We start from the raw sequence: 13,070 nt of genomic DNA, 5'->3' as shown, positions 1-13,070 counted from the left end.
TTCCAGGCTGAGAGGTTCCAACAGAAGGCAGGCATCTCTGTGAACTCCCACCCAGGGCCACACAAAGTCTGGCAATCAGCAAGGAACGAACAAAGGCCCTCAGGTTCCCTGGCATCACACCATGGCTATGGTGATCAGTCTGGTCTTTGAATACCCTGAATGCCAATGAAGGTGGGAAGGGAGACAGGAGAACCGGGGAACAGGTTCCTAGGTTCCTAGGGAACAGAAGCTATTGCTCATGTGACCAATAGCATGCCTTTCTGCTTCCTAGTCCTGGTCAGCACTAAGGCTTTACTGGACATGGTGGTGCACTTCCTCAGCACTTAGGCAGAAGCAGGCAGATCTCTCTGAGTCTGAGGCCAGCCTGGTCTACATAGTTCCAAGACAGCTAGAGCTATATAATACAAAAGGACTAGATTCTAGACCTCCATCCTGTCTCCCACCCCTAGCTGCACAGAATTCTGTCCAGCTACTTTTGACCTTTGAAGACACTAGAATATCTAAGCAGTAGTTTGACTGAATGGGAGATCTCTTCAGCTTTGGAGAGGTCATCTGCTGGGCTGATGAGTGGGTGAGACTGAAGTGTTCACAGGTGAGCAAAGGCTCAGGAGCTGGGGCCATTCATACAAGAGACTAACCCCCACTTCTTCAAGGGTCTAAGGTAACCCCACCAGAGGTCCCTAGTGGAACAAAAGAGAGATGAATGAGTCAGGACCACCTAAATATTCCAGCTATCTTGAGCGGTCTTCAGATTCAGGTGCTGTGTGAAAACAGGCACGGGGCCATCCTCACACTTCAACAGCTCTGGGACAATGCTCCCAAGCCAAAAATCTCCTCATGGCTATTGGCTGGCTGTCTCCTCTCCCAACTTCTCCAGTTCTCTCTATTCCATACATCATCTGGTAGAAGAGCTGGAACCAGGTCTATCTGTGCCCCTGGAAGTAGATTTCCCCAAGGTTACCAGCCATTATATTCCTCCGTCCCCAGATACTAGACAGCTTGGCATGAGTCCTCCCTGTGTGGGTCTGGGCTTCCTGTGTGAACTCAGGGAGGCCCAGACTCAGCAGTGGGTTCTCCACCATTGGCTCTGCCCAAATGACTGTTCCTAGGGAAGATGTGAACAGATGTCTGTTCACTGTAGACACACAGCACACATGCCAGCACCATCCCTCCCAGAGGCACAGGGGTCCTGCCAGCAACACCACCATACCCAGCCAAAGGCTCCTGATCCAGGCCTCCACTCAAATAAAGCAAGATGGTGGTCACTACAGAAAGCACAGATGACATGCACACTGAAAAGGAACAACCAGGGGACTTCGGAGGAACCATAGGACTGGCTACTTACAATGGGTGTGAAGGGAAAGGGGAGGTAGAAAACATTCCAAATGAGGGGGGGAAAAAACCCAAAAAGTGCAGGCACCAGACTGGGGCAGACAGGAGACAGTTCCCACCATACAAAGGGACTAAGATTTTCTTTCTTTTCTTTTCTTTTTTTTTTTTTTTTTTTTCGTTTTTTTTCAGAGCTGGGGACCAACCCAGGGCCTTGTGCTTCCTAGGCAAGCGCTCTACCACTGAGCTAAATCCCCAACCCTTTCTTTTCTTTTCTTAAAGATATATTTTATTATTTATATGTAGGTGCGTGCATCTGTGTATGAGTTTGTGCACATGAATGCCAGTGCCCTAGGAGGCCAGGAGAAGGCATTCCATCCTCTGGTACTGGAATTAGAGAAGGCTGTGAGCAACTGGACGCAGGTGCTTGAGACTAAACTCGGGTCCTCCGGAGGAGTAACACACACTCTGAATCACCGAGCCGTTGCTCTAGTCCTGTGATTTGGTTTTTGGAACAGAGTCTTGCTCTGTAGCATAGGCTGGCCTGGAACTCTCCGCAATCCTCCTCCCCCCACCTCTTAATGTGCTGAATTACAGGCGTGAGCCACCATTCCTGTCTGGAGACTGTGGCTTTACTGTGAGCCCTGAAATGCTTTATAGGGAATGGCTCAAGGACAGAACTGAAGGACACTGATTAGTAAGAGAGAGAGGAGCACAAGCGTGGCAGGTCCCAGGCAAGGCTGGTCCCCAAACTCCTCATGCTTTAACAGCAATTCTGATCGTAAATTAATAAACAGACACGTTTAAAGTAGCTGTTAACAATCTAAAACAGAAGGTTAAAAACATGGTCCTGGGCCAGAGAGATGGCTCAGAAGGTCAAGTACTTGCCACCAAGCCTGACGACCTGAGTTTGATCCAAGGGACCTACGTGGTAGAACGAAAAGAACCTAATTGTCCTCCGACCTTGATATGTGCCATGATATGTATATACCTATATACACCACAGAAAGAAAGAAAGAAAGAAAAGAAAACCCATGCTGGGCCACACTTTTAATTCCAGTGCTTGGGAGAAAGAGGGAGATTACTCTCTGTGAATTTAAGGTCTATAGAGCAAAGTCCAGGACAACCAAGGCTATACAGAAAAACCCCATCTTGAAAAACAAAACAACTGGGGCCAGTGAGATGATTAAAGGTAAAACCACTTGTAACACTAGTCTGGTGACCTGGGTTCAATCCCTGGACCCCCAGAACAGAACTGACTGCAGGAGGCTCCTCTCTGACCTCTACACACATACACTGGAGCACACAGCACTGCTCACAGGGGACATCACCACACAATGATAAATAAACTAAAGACCATAAAAACAACCCTGGGAAGCTGAGCACTGTAGCACATGCCATTTATGGAATGGAGGCTGGATTGAGATTTCAAAGTCATTCCTGGCAACAAGGTAAATTCAAGGCTAGCATGAGCTACACAGAGACCTTGTCTCAAACTGGAAATCCTGACCCAGGAGCACTGGGGAAGGCAGGGGTTTCCTCGGAGGATCTTTTTGGTGCCTTGATGGCAGCACTGTGATGGGGTTGCTCTGTCCTGATTCTCTCAGTGATTGACAGCAGAAACCAATACTCGTTCACCTTTTATATTCCACAGCCCAAGGCACTGCCTGTATGGGTTTAGATAGGAAATGTTACCCAAAAAGCCAATGTGCTACAGGCACGTTCCTCGTGGTGGGTAACTGGACTGGAGCTCTGTCTCCATCTATGGGCTGAGCCCCTGATACAGTCACAACTCGATGGCACAAATGGAGGGGGAAGACCAAGTTGGAAAGAAGCAGGTCACAGGCAGGGGCCTCAATTCTCTTCCAGGCAACCATGAAGTAAATAAAGCAGCCACTTCTACCACAGGCTCCAGACACCAGACACTCTGTCTTACCTCAGGACCAAAGAACCCAAAGAACCTTGGGCTGAAATCTCTGAAAGTTTAAGCCTAAATCAATGCTTCCATTTTATCTCAGTTATCTTGTCAGCGTGACTGGCAGAAGAATGAAAACGGGAGCCAAGGGACACAACACCCAGCTGAGTGTGGCTGAGAAAGGAGAACTGCCCGGGCTCACGATGGCCAGGAGAGCCTGGGTAACACTGAGAAACTTTCTCCAAACAAAACAAAACAAGCAAGTAAGTAAACCAAGCCCCTTCCACCACCCACTAGATAAAGACACGGTGCAGCAGTACTCAGATGTATGCACTCAGAGAAATAAACTGGGGCAGAGGGACTTAAAGGCATTGTGGGAGAGCCTTGGTGGCTGAAAGACAGAGGTCTGATTGTTGTCCTGCCTCTGGCCTACTGAATGAGTTTTGTTTTTATTTTGAGTTGGGGTCTCATATAGCCCAGCTGGCTTTGAGCTTTGTAACTGAAAATGACTTTGAACCTAGATCTTCCTGCTTCTATCTCTCAAGCACTGGGAATACAGGCATGTGCCACCACACCCAGTGTATGTGATGCTAGGGACAGGGCCCAGGACTTGTGGCACGCTGGGTAAGCACTCTACTGACTGAGCTGCATCTCCAGCTCCTTGAATACATGGTAGACAAGGGCTCCACTACTGAGCATATTATACTCCTTGGGTAGATTTTTAAAAACTGTTTGCCTCTGTAAAACAGAGTGACAAAATAGATTTTAAAATGGGAAAGCACCAGCTAAAACCCACAGTTGGGAGTCTGGGGACAACCAGGACACACACACACACACACACACACACACACACACACACACACACACACACACACATCCACCTTTTCCCTCAATCTTCTGCCTCCTCTCCTCTCAGAATTCCCATGGAAGCAGTCTGTCTCATACCAGTGGACCAGTGGATAGGAGGGGGGTTCTCCAGCCAACAACTCCTGTGTCTGCTGACACCTACGACCTAAAACCTACTCTTTGACTTGGTCTCTATACTTAAACTGCAAGCCAGACACAATCCCAGGACATGATAAAGCCTTTTATCAGGCCCAAAGACTTATCTTATCGCCTCCTCTGGCATCACGCCAGGCCTGGCAGACACAGCCCTTGGAGAGGGCCCAGACTGGCATTCACTAGTTACCTCAGAAGCCGTCACCTCACACCCCAGCCAGACTTAGCCCCCACCCCCACTTCTTTCACATAAATATCTCCTCTAATACTTGTCCCACTGCCTTAAGCTCCAAAGGTCTGCCTGTCAGCTGACTTCAGAAGGGGCTGGGAGCCCCACACTATAAAAATGCCAGGAGGCAAGTCTAATCACCAAGCAGCAAGGGCAGATATTCAGAGTACAGGACCAGCAGCACAAGCATAGGCAGGGGAAAGTGCACTGGACTCCAGGCTGGGAACCTACCCACCACTAACAAGCCCTGAGACCTTGGACAAGTCAGTCCAAGAGAGCCCAGGCTCCAATGACTGTGGAAACAGGAGACACACTGCTGCCCTGAGAGGAGTGCAAAATGAGATAATTCTGGAAAAGCATGCTGAGAAGTAGGCCAGCCACATATAAAAGCTTTGGGTTTATTGTCTATGGAAGGGCTTTTACAGGCTGTCATTTGCCTCAAGCAATGAGGTGGCCAGAGCCAAGCAGGAGGAAGGAGCTGGAAAGATGACCTTTCACGGGAACTTCAGTGACAAAGGAAGAAAGTAGGCTCTCTAGTTAACCCATCTGGCCTCCAAGGTGCTCTCAACCTTCTTTCCCCAGGATCCTTGGGTCAGAGCAGGCTAGAGCCAAGCAGTGACTATCCTTCCTCGGAGCTTCCGTTTGAACCCGAGGATAGATAGAGACCATTAATAATTTCCCCCTGGGGGTTGGGGATTTAGCTCAGTGGTAGAGCGCTTGCCTAGGAAGCGCAAGGCCCTGGGTTCCGTCCCCAGCTCCGAAAAAAAGAACCAAAAAAAAAAAAAAATTTCCCCCTGTGTGGGAAAGCACAGGTGGGTCATAGGGACAGAGCTGCATTTAAGAATGTTGCACTTGGGCAAACAAACAGGGAGGGAGAAGAAAATATGCAGTTCACTTGCTTGCAATGCAGGAAATAAGTTTGGACACTTATCCCAGAGCTGGAAAGACTGGACTGACTCTGAGAAGGGGAGAAGGGAAACCCAAGATGGGGGTGGAGGCAAGATGTACCCTAACTCAGCTCAATTCCCCTTGCTGCCTTTCCCCATACTTCTGAAGTGGTCCCTTCCCTAATCACTAGGCCAAATGGGGTCTGGTTCCTCCAGCACTGAGCACTCTCTTGACTCCCTCTGGGAATGTCTGTCTGCTGACTTAATGGAGTAACAGTTTCCTGCTAAGTCTCTCAAACACACTTCTGTCTCTCTTGTGAAAGAGTGACCCATTTCCCTCTCATATCCTCCCCAGCACTTGCCTAGGCACAGTGGTTACAGTGGAGTCTCAGCAAAGGTTCCCCAGACATAGGAAAAAAAAGGGTAACAAAAAGCAAGTGACTGGGGTTGGGGATTTGGCTCAGTGGTAGAGCACTTGCCTAGCAAGCGCAAAACCCTGGGTTCGGGCCCCAGCTCTGGGAAAAAAAAAAAAAAAAAAAAAAGTAAGTGACTGCTCTCTATAGAGGAAGAGCAGGAGGGCTAAGCAGCCTTCTGTCAAGTCGAACAAGCATGGGGCACACGGAGAAGCTGGGCCTATCGAAGTCTGAGGAGTGTCCCAGGCCTCAACCTATCTATCCTTGTGATATACCAGGGGCTGAACAACATTTGTCCCCTAGGAAGAACAAGACCAGCTGGAACCATAAACACCCATAAATTCAGGGAGAGCTGATCTCCAAGGCCAACCCCAAGATCTGGAGATCTGTACTGAAGAGGGAGAGGACACCTCAGCAAGACCTCGCTCCCCACCCCCACCAAGTACTAAGGGGAGGGGGATAAACCAATGTTCCCATGGTGCTGTGGTCAGGTTCAAGTCCTGTCATGTGTTGTGTCAAAGTCAATTCACCTCTCTGTGCCAAGAACTACTCAGCCATGAAGCAAGGTAACAGCACTGACAGCTCACAAGTCTGCTCTGGGGTGAGGGAAGTCCTAGAAAGGACCAGACAGAAAGGGCCCTCCAATCCTAGGGCCTGGAGGCAGATAGGCTCTCTAATGGCTACCAACAGGTCTCTGGGGTATTGTTACCACCTCAAGGAGGATGGTCCTGCCTATGGCAAACCCAGTGGCCCATCTGCTCTGAGTATAACCAGGGCTCCTTCTGAGCTAAAACACACGGGAGCTTCTGCCCACTGTAAAGAGATGCCCAGGTCCCCACCTCTGGGATCCCTCCCACTCAGACTGATCTTGGACTTTGCCATGTGCTCCAAGGACACCTCTAGAAGAAGCTACCCTTCCAGGCCTGTAGAGACCTTCAGATCCTCTTCTGCTACCCAAGAGCTTTGCTCCCAACTTAGAGAAACCCCGCGATGCACAAAGGACCCCAAATACCACCTTTTGCTTACGCATAGCTCTTCAGGCTACCAGGGCTTAACAGAGGCCACAGAAAACCACACCCTCTCTGCCTCCTGATAGCTTCTGGGCTCTCTTCTCCCGATTCCCAGCCAGTCTCCACACATTCCAGCCCTTCTTGAGCATTGAGGCTAAAATTCCCAGAGTAAAGACCCACGGGATAGAGGGTGAATCAAAGGTTAGGCTGTAGGGTAGGTGACCTGCTAGAGACTCTCTCCACAGCATCTCTCTGATAACTCTGCTCACTGCTAGCTGAAAAGACACTGGGCCTAATCCCATGCAGGGCCTCATCACCACACAGTAAGATCCCTCTCATCTGTAGGGAAGCCAACTCAAAAATGAACAATGATCAGCGTTTCAGTACTGCACTTCCAGGATCCAGCTAGAGGGCACACTCTGTAGGGAGAAATAAAGTGCGGGGGCTGATTTCCACAGAGCTTAGCAGCTCCTGTCATTGTGTTAGTCATCTGTCCCAAACAGGGTGGGAAGGGCAAGGGAAACATCTGGAGAGGGCCAGACCAGCAGTTTAGCAGCAAAGAAAGCGGCACAGCGCCAGGGTGACTGCAATAACGGGGGCAGCAGCTGCAGCCTAGACTGCAAAGCAAGTTCCAGGTCGGCCTCAGATGCGCAATGAAACTCTGTCGCAAAGAGGAAAAACATAAAGGAAACCCAGGCCTCAAGGTCAACCAGGACTGTGGTTCTGCTGGCTGGTATCTTGTCTCTTCTGCCTAGTGGAGTGAGGAAGGCACAGTGGGGTTGGTTATGGACGCCTGGTTCTAATCCAGGGTTCAGGGACAGGGGCAGATTCAAAGGAAAAGGGAAGCCACTGTGCCAGGGAGGAGTCACATTTCCTCACTCTCCCCCTCCACCCCTGTGCTGCTCTGCTCAAGCAACCCCAGATAGGGATAGGCCACAGGGTCACCACCATCAGAGATGAAGCCTGCTCATCCTAAAGACACCTTCTGAGTGTGGCCACACCCCTCGCCATCACCAGTGGCTCCTGAGGCCCAAGCAGGGGCCTGAACCAGAGGGCTGAGTGGGCCTCCGCTGTGTTTCGAAAACAAGGTCACATGTAGAAGCCAGTGGAAAGAAGGTTGTAGGGCTGTGGATGGAAAGAAGCCAAGAGATCCTCACAACACTAAGCACAATGGGCCATGCCAGTCATCCAGGCATCCCAGCTCTTAAGGTAGAGGCAGGAGAGTCAGGAATGAAAATGATCATGACCAGTTACGAAGAATCTCTGTCTCAGACCTCCACACCCACGAGCTCCCCTGGGTCTTCTCCAAAATTAAAAAAACCAAACAAACAAAAACAAAAAACAAAAAACAGAGCTAAACCCAGGGCACAGGCTGGGCAGGAACTGATGAGGCCACCGGAGGAGCACAGTTAGCAGCCTGACCATGATCATAGTTTTAGATGATGAGAGAGGACAACTGGTCCCAGCTGACAAATCCACAGCCGTGGCTTTTCCAGGGGACCAACCCAATCTATTTCTGTACCATAGGCTCGAAGGCTACAACCAGGTTGGGGAGAGGGAAATTGTGGGGTTCCACACAAGATGGTGCTATGTCCTCCCCTTCCTCAGTACAGACCAACCAGCTCTCAGAGGCCAAGGCAGGTCTCTCCACCCAAAAAGCTTTGGGACAGACTCCCTAGCCTCTGACTCCAAAATTCTTGCTTTTTCTTCCATCTTCCAAATTATTCAGGGTCATTCCCCTGTGGCACAAGCCACATCCACGGCAGTAAGCCATGAAGAGTCCAAGTGTCCCCATCTGACCACACAGGTGACAAAGAACACTAACTGCCACCACCCCATCTAGGTCCTGGGAGCCAGGGTGGCAAACCTGGCACTCATTGGGAGTTCTGGGATGGGGTGGGGTCCCTTCCAATGGTGGTAAAAAGCTAGAAGGGAGTAGCACCTTGGAATTGTCCCTGCCACAACATCGACACTGGTGTCATGCAGGCAGATGGTGCTCCAGAGGGGAAGTAGCTCTAACAAAATGTCATGTGCACCATGTTTTTGTGTTGAGAGCTTCCTCTCTGGGGCTGGAAATGTAGTTCAGCAGTATAGTGTGTGCTTGCGTAGCACACGCTGGTCACGGAGTCCCATCCCTCATGTGGGCTGGGTGGGGAGCACAGAGCATGGATTTCCTCTTTGGATATTTCGAAAGCCTCCAGTAAAACCTCTCACATTGAAGACTGCCTCACAGAGAAGTGAGTTTCAGGGACCCCTGGGGTAGCTAGAGTCTCAGCACAGAAGCCAGGTTCCACAGCAACTCCAAACCTACCCTTGTGAAAGCAGCACACTTCATGGATGGCATCTTACCAATCTATACAGCCAATCTCTATCACTGTGACCCTTGTAGAGATGGGATGAAATGGTTAAGGAACCAGCATTGTGCCAGCATGCCTTCCTCCAGGGCATGGGCAGTGCCAAGCAAGGCTGCCAAGGAGAGCTGCAGAGCCATCAGGTGACCTGAGTCTGGATTTAGGATCAGGGATGCCTCTCAGGTGCAGCTCAAGTTCTTGGGCCTCCCAAGGACTGCAGAAGGCAGCCAGGGATTCTGAGACTCTTCCTGTCACCAACCACGGACAGGTTTTCTCAGACTTAAAGTTCTTGAGCAGTTCTTCTAAGGCAGAGAACTTCTTCCAGATGTGGGCTACCAGATGCTGTGGCCAACATGTCCTTCCACCATCATGTCTCTTCACTACCCCCCTCCCTCTGCACCTCACACACTCACTTACTCAGTGCCTGGGAACTGCATTAGATCTTCCTCTATATTCTCATTTCATCTCCCACATCAACACTGGGAAGGTATAAGTTACCCCCATTTTAAAGACTAGTAAACTGAGACGCTCAAGAGTTTACCTGCCTTGCCATGAAGGAGCACACAAGAGAGAAAGAGATCTTATGTGTACCATGCAACTTCTCAGCCTGTGCTTCTCAAGTCAGATTCTCTGCGGACAGGAGCCCACCACCTGTTCCCTCTGCTCCTGCCTCTTATGTGAATACGGTGCTTTTCCACAAGATTCCAAAACCGAGAATGTTACCCTTGATCTTCTCTACCTCAGTGGCTCAGGCCAGCGTGGTCCAGGAAACACCTCTAGGAGCAGCCATTAGAGCCTGAGGGCTGTGGAAATGGCAGCCTTGGTTCTCTGTCAGTGAGCAAGCTGTGAGGTCCAGTGACTAGAGGAACAGAGCGGGCCAACCGTGTGGACTTTTCCTCTGCCCACCCTAAGTGCCCCACTTCCTGCCCTCTCCACTCTATAAATAATCCTGGTCATGGCATCAGCAGAAAGGCAGCCAGGTGGGTGTGAGGCAAAGCTTGTGGAAAAGATGACTTCTCAGTAAATTAAAGCTCCCATTCCGATCAAGGGATAGCGCGTCACATTCTCCCGGGAGCATTGTTCTTGGCTGAAAACAGGCCCACCTGGACTTGCAGGCTGGGCCAGCTCCACTAAGAAAGATTCAAGGCCAAGAGGGAAGCAAGCACATGAACAACAACAAGGGGAAAAAAATCAAAGAAGCTAGTTTCCCCCACCCCCCAGCCCTGTCCCTTTTAGTCCACCCTCCTCCTAATGCATACCCTACATATAATGTACCAGCCTGGCTGGAGCACCTGAAGGGAATGAGAAAGTTAAGAGCTAAGAGATCAGGAGAGAGCAGTCCATCCCACACCCAGGCCCCTGATCAGCCTGCACCAGGAAGGAGGGTAAGGACACAAAAGAGGGAGGGAAAAGAAAAAAAAACAAGGACCAAGTTGTACCTCATGACTCCACACCCAGCAACTAAACAGCAAGTCATGAGGGAAGGAGAGAAGCCAGGGGAGGGAAGATGAAGTCAGGTCACAGCCCTGCTGGAATGTGCCCAGGTCTATCCCACCCCAGCCACACTGGGCCAGCCAGGAAAGCCCTTCCCTAGTCATGTTTTGGAAAAAAAGAATTGTTCAAGGTCAGATCCTTTTCTATTCAAAGCCTGCTTTCCTCTTAGTCTGCACCAGGCTGAAGGCTCATCCCTCTCCAACAGCCTTCCTTGATTTACTCAAAAACAATAAACCTTTTCTAGCAGTTCTCCTACGTAGGGGTACCACTCTGCACCCATTCTCTGGGACCCCACCCAGGAGGCTTAGAAATTAACTGGCCCAGCCAGCCACAGCAGATGGTCAGCCCTGGGGCCTGACTTCTAGATGATCCGTGGCCCAAACAGAAAAAGGTGCTCCAAGTCTTAGGTCTTTTATTTGTTTGGTTGGTTTGGTTTTCAAGGCAGGGTTTCTCTGTGTGCTGGCCTGGAATCCAGAGATCTACACATCTCTGCCTCTCAAATGCTGGCATTTAAGGCAAATCTTAGGTCTTGATCTTAACCCTACAAAGGGCAAACTTGACAAAATAAATGTTTAACCTCCTACACTCACAGCCAGGTTTTGGAGTCTCTGGTCTTTGAATCCAGCATTGGGGAGGCAGAGACAGTAAAATCTCTGAGTTCAAAGGCAGCCTGGTCTACATAGCATGTTCCAGGGCAGCCAGAGCTACATAGAAAGACCCTGTCTTAAAACAAAACAAAACAAGAACCCCTCCTATCCTATCTATAGAAAATATTCTGGAGAATTGAAGGGCATTATAACTATGCCACTGTGTCACTGACCCAAGCTGATCCAAGTGTTCCCTTCCTTTACTCTGAGGTGGCCCAGTGCTCTCTATCCTAGACACAGAGTCAGGGAGTATGAGTACATGGTGATGAGCATCCCTGAACATTCAAAAGGCAGGTGTCCTGTGTAACCCCTGGGAACACTGGGGCGTCTCCCTTCAATCCTGCCTTGGGAGAAAACACCTCACCTTGCTGCCTCTACAAGGTGAGACCGCCTCTCCACTCCCCTACAGGGCAGGCACCTCTTTGACAAAAGGAAGGCAGACCCTGGAGTCTTGAAATTTCCCTTCTTGAATTCCCACAGCCTCAGAATCCCATTCCGAACTTTCCTTGGCCATGTACTACTGACGCTTGGTCACTAGATCAACTCCAACAGGCCTTCCAGGCCCACCAGGCTGCTTGGGAGACAGTCAAGAGGCCAGAGGGCTGAATGAGAAGTAACAACTACTATGTCGGTTTGTGTCCTTGAGTGGGAAGACGGGGTTCAGACATCCCAACCAGCCCCGCCCGGTTAGGCCTTCAACCGTCCTGTGCCCGCTCCCAGCGCCCCAGACTCACTGCGTGTGCTGGGCGCGGCCTGCGCGAAAGACCTCGTCCAGAGCTACGGTTGCCCGGCCTAGAAACTTGTCCACACCGATGAGCGAGCGGTGCATGGTGGTAAGCACGAGTTCGCAGGCGGCGTTGGGACCGGAGGCCCAGGGCGCAGGGCCCGCATCTGCCTCCTGTGCCCGCAGGAGGCCGTCCAGAGCGCCGGGCGGCAGCTCGAACGAACACTCTTCGCACCATTCCGGGCAGCCTTGCGTCTTCTCCACCACCGAGGTGCTGTACTTCTCTCGGCCCACCTGGATCACCGTGTACGCGTCGCTGGTGCTGCCGGCGCCCGAGCTCTTACCCCTCAACCCGCTGGCCCGCAGCACGGTCACCTGGACGTGCGTGGGCAGCCAGCGGGAGGACCCGGCCGCCGGTTCATCGTCCCGCACCAGGGCCATGGTGGACCCTGGGACCCAGTGATAGACGTGGCAGCCGCGGGATGCTGTCAGGAGCCGGCTCCCCGCGCCGCCTGCAGCGTACGGACCGCCGCAGCTGCGGGATGGCCTGGGCCGAGCGGGCCGCCGCCTCCCCGCCGCCCCGCCTCCCGGGCGGCCGGCCGCCCCGCGACGTCACGCCCCGCCCAGGCCCGGCCAGGCCCCGCCCCAAGTTCCACCAGCGTATAGCTGCCTAAGAGCTAAAGAAACCCAGAGAGGGGCGCGGCCTCTGCAAAGATGTGGGCGGGGCTTTCTCATTGGCCCAGCCCCTCTGGGGGAACCTCAAGCTCGTGCTGCTGTACTAAAAGGTGACCCGCGCAGAAGGGGCGTGGCCTCTGCTTGTGTTGGAGGAGAGGCTTGAGATCTGGCCACGCCTTAATCACGACCGGATTCGCTTGAGCACGGTACAGAGCAGCAAAGGAAGAAATGGAGGGGGCTGTGACCGAAGGCAGCTAGCAGCCTCTGCAGAGAGGTGGGCGTGGTTGCCACCATGGCCCCGCCCCGTTTAGGCAGCGACTTGGTGCTAGAGAGCCGGACCTTTGCATACTATCCACTGCGCTCTACCTGGGCAGTTTCAGGTTCTTCCCCCTCAACC

At 51.6% G+C, this 13,070-nt stretch overlaps 1 protein-coding gene across 3 annotated transcripts in view; it reads right to left on the bottom strand.

Annotated features, from left to right (window-relative positions):
* Positions 1 to 12,574, bottom strand: part of Rab11fip5 (RAB11 family interacting protein 5) — a 37,433-nt gene extending 24,859 nt beyond the window's left edge. For all 3 annotated transcript variants that reach the window (XM_032906197.1, XM_032906198.1, XM_032906199.1), the window contains exon 1: positions 12,009 to 12,574. In XM_032906197.1, coding sequence (XP_032762088.1) covers positions 12,009 to 12,439 — 431 coding nt within the window. In that variant the 5' untranslated portion in view covers positions 12,440 to 12,574. The remainder of the gene's footprint in view (positions 1 to 12,008) is intronic.
* Between the last annotated feature and the right edge of the window lie 496 nt (positions 12,575 to 13,070).

This window comes from Rattus rattus, chromosome 6 (assembly GCF_011064425.1).
Source record: "Rattus rattus isolate New Zealand chromosome 6, Rrattus_CSIRO_v1, whole genome shotgun sequence".
NCBI classification, from domain to species: Eukaryota; Metazoa; Chordata; class Mammalia; order Rodentia; family Muridae; genus Rattus; species Rattus rattus.
This window is presented reverse-complemented; position numbering and strand designations above follow the sequence as displayed.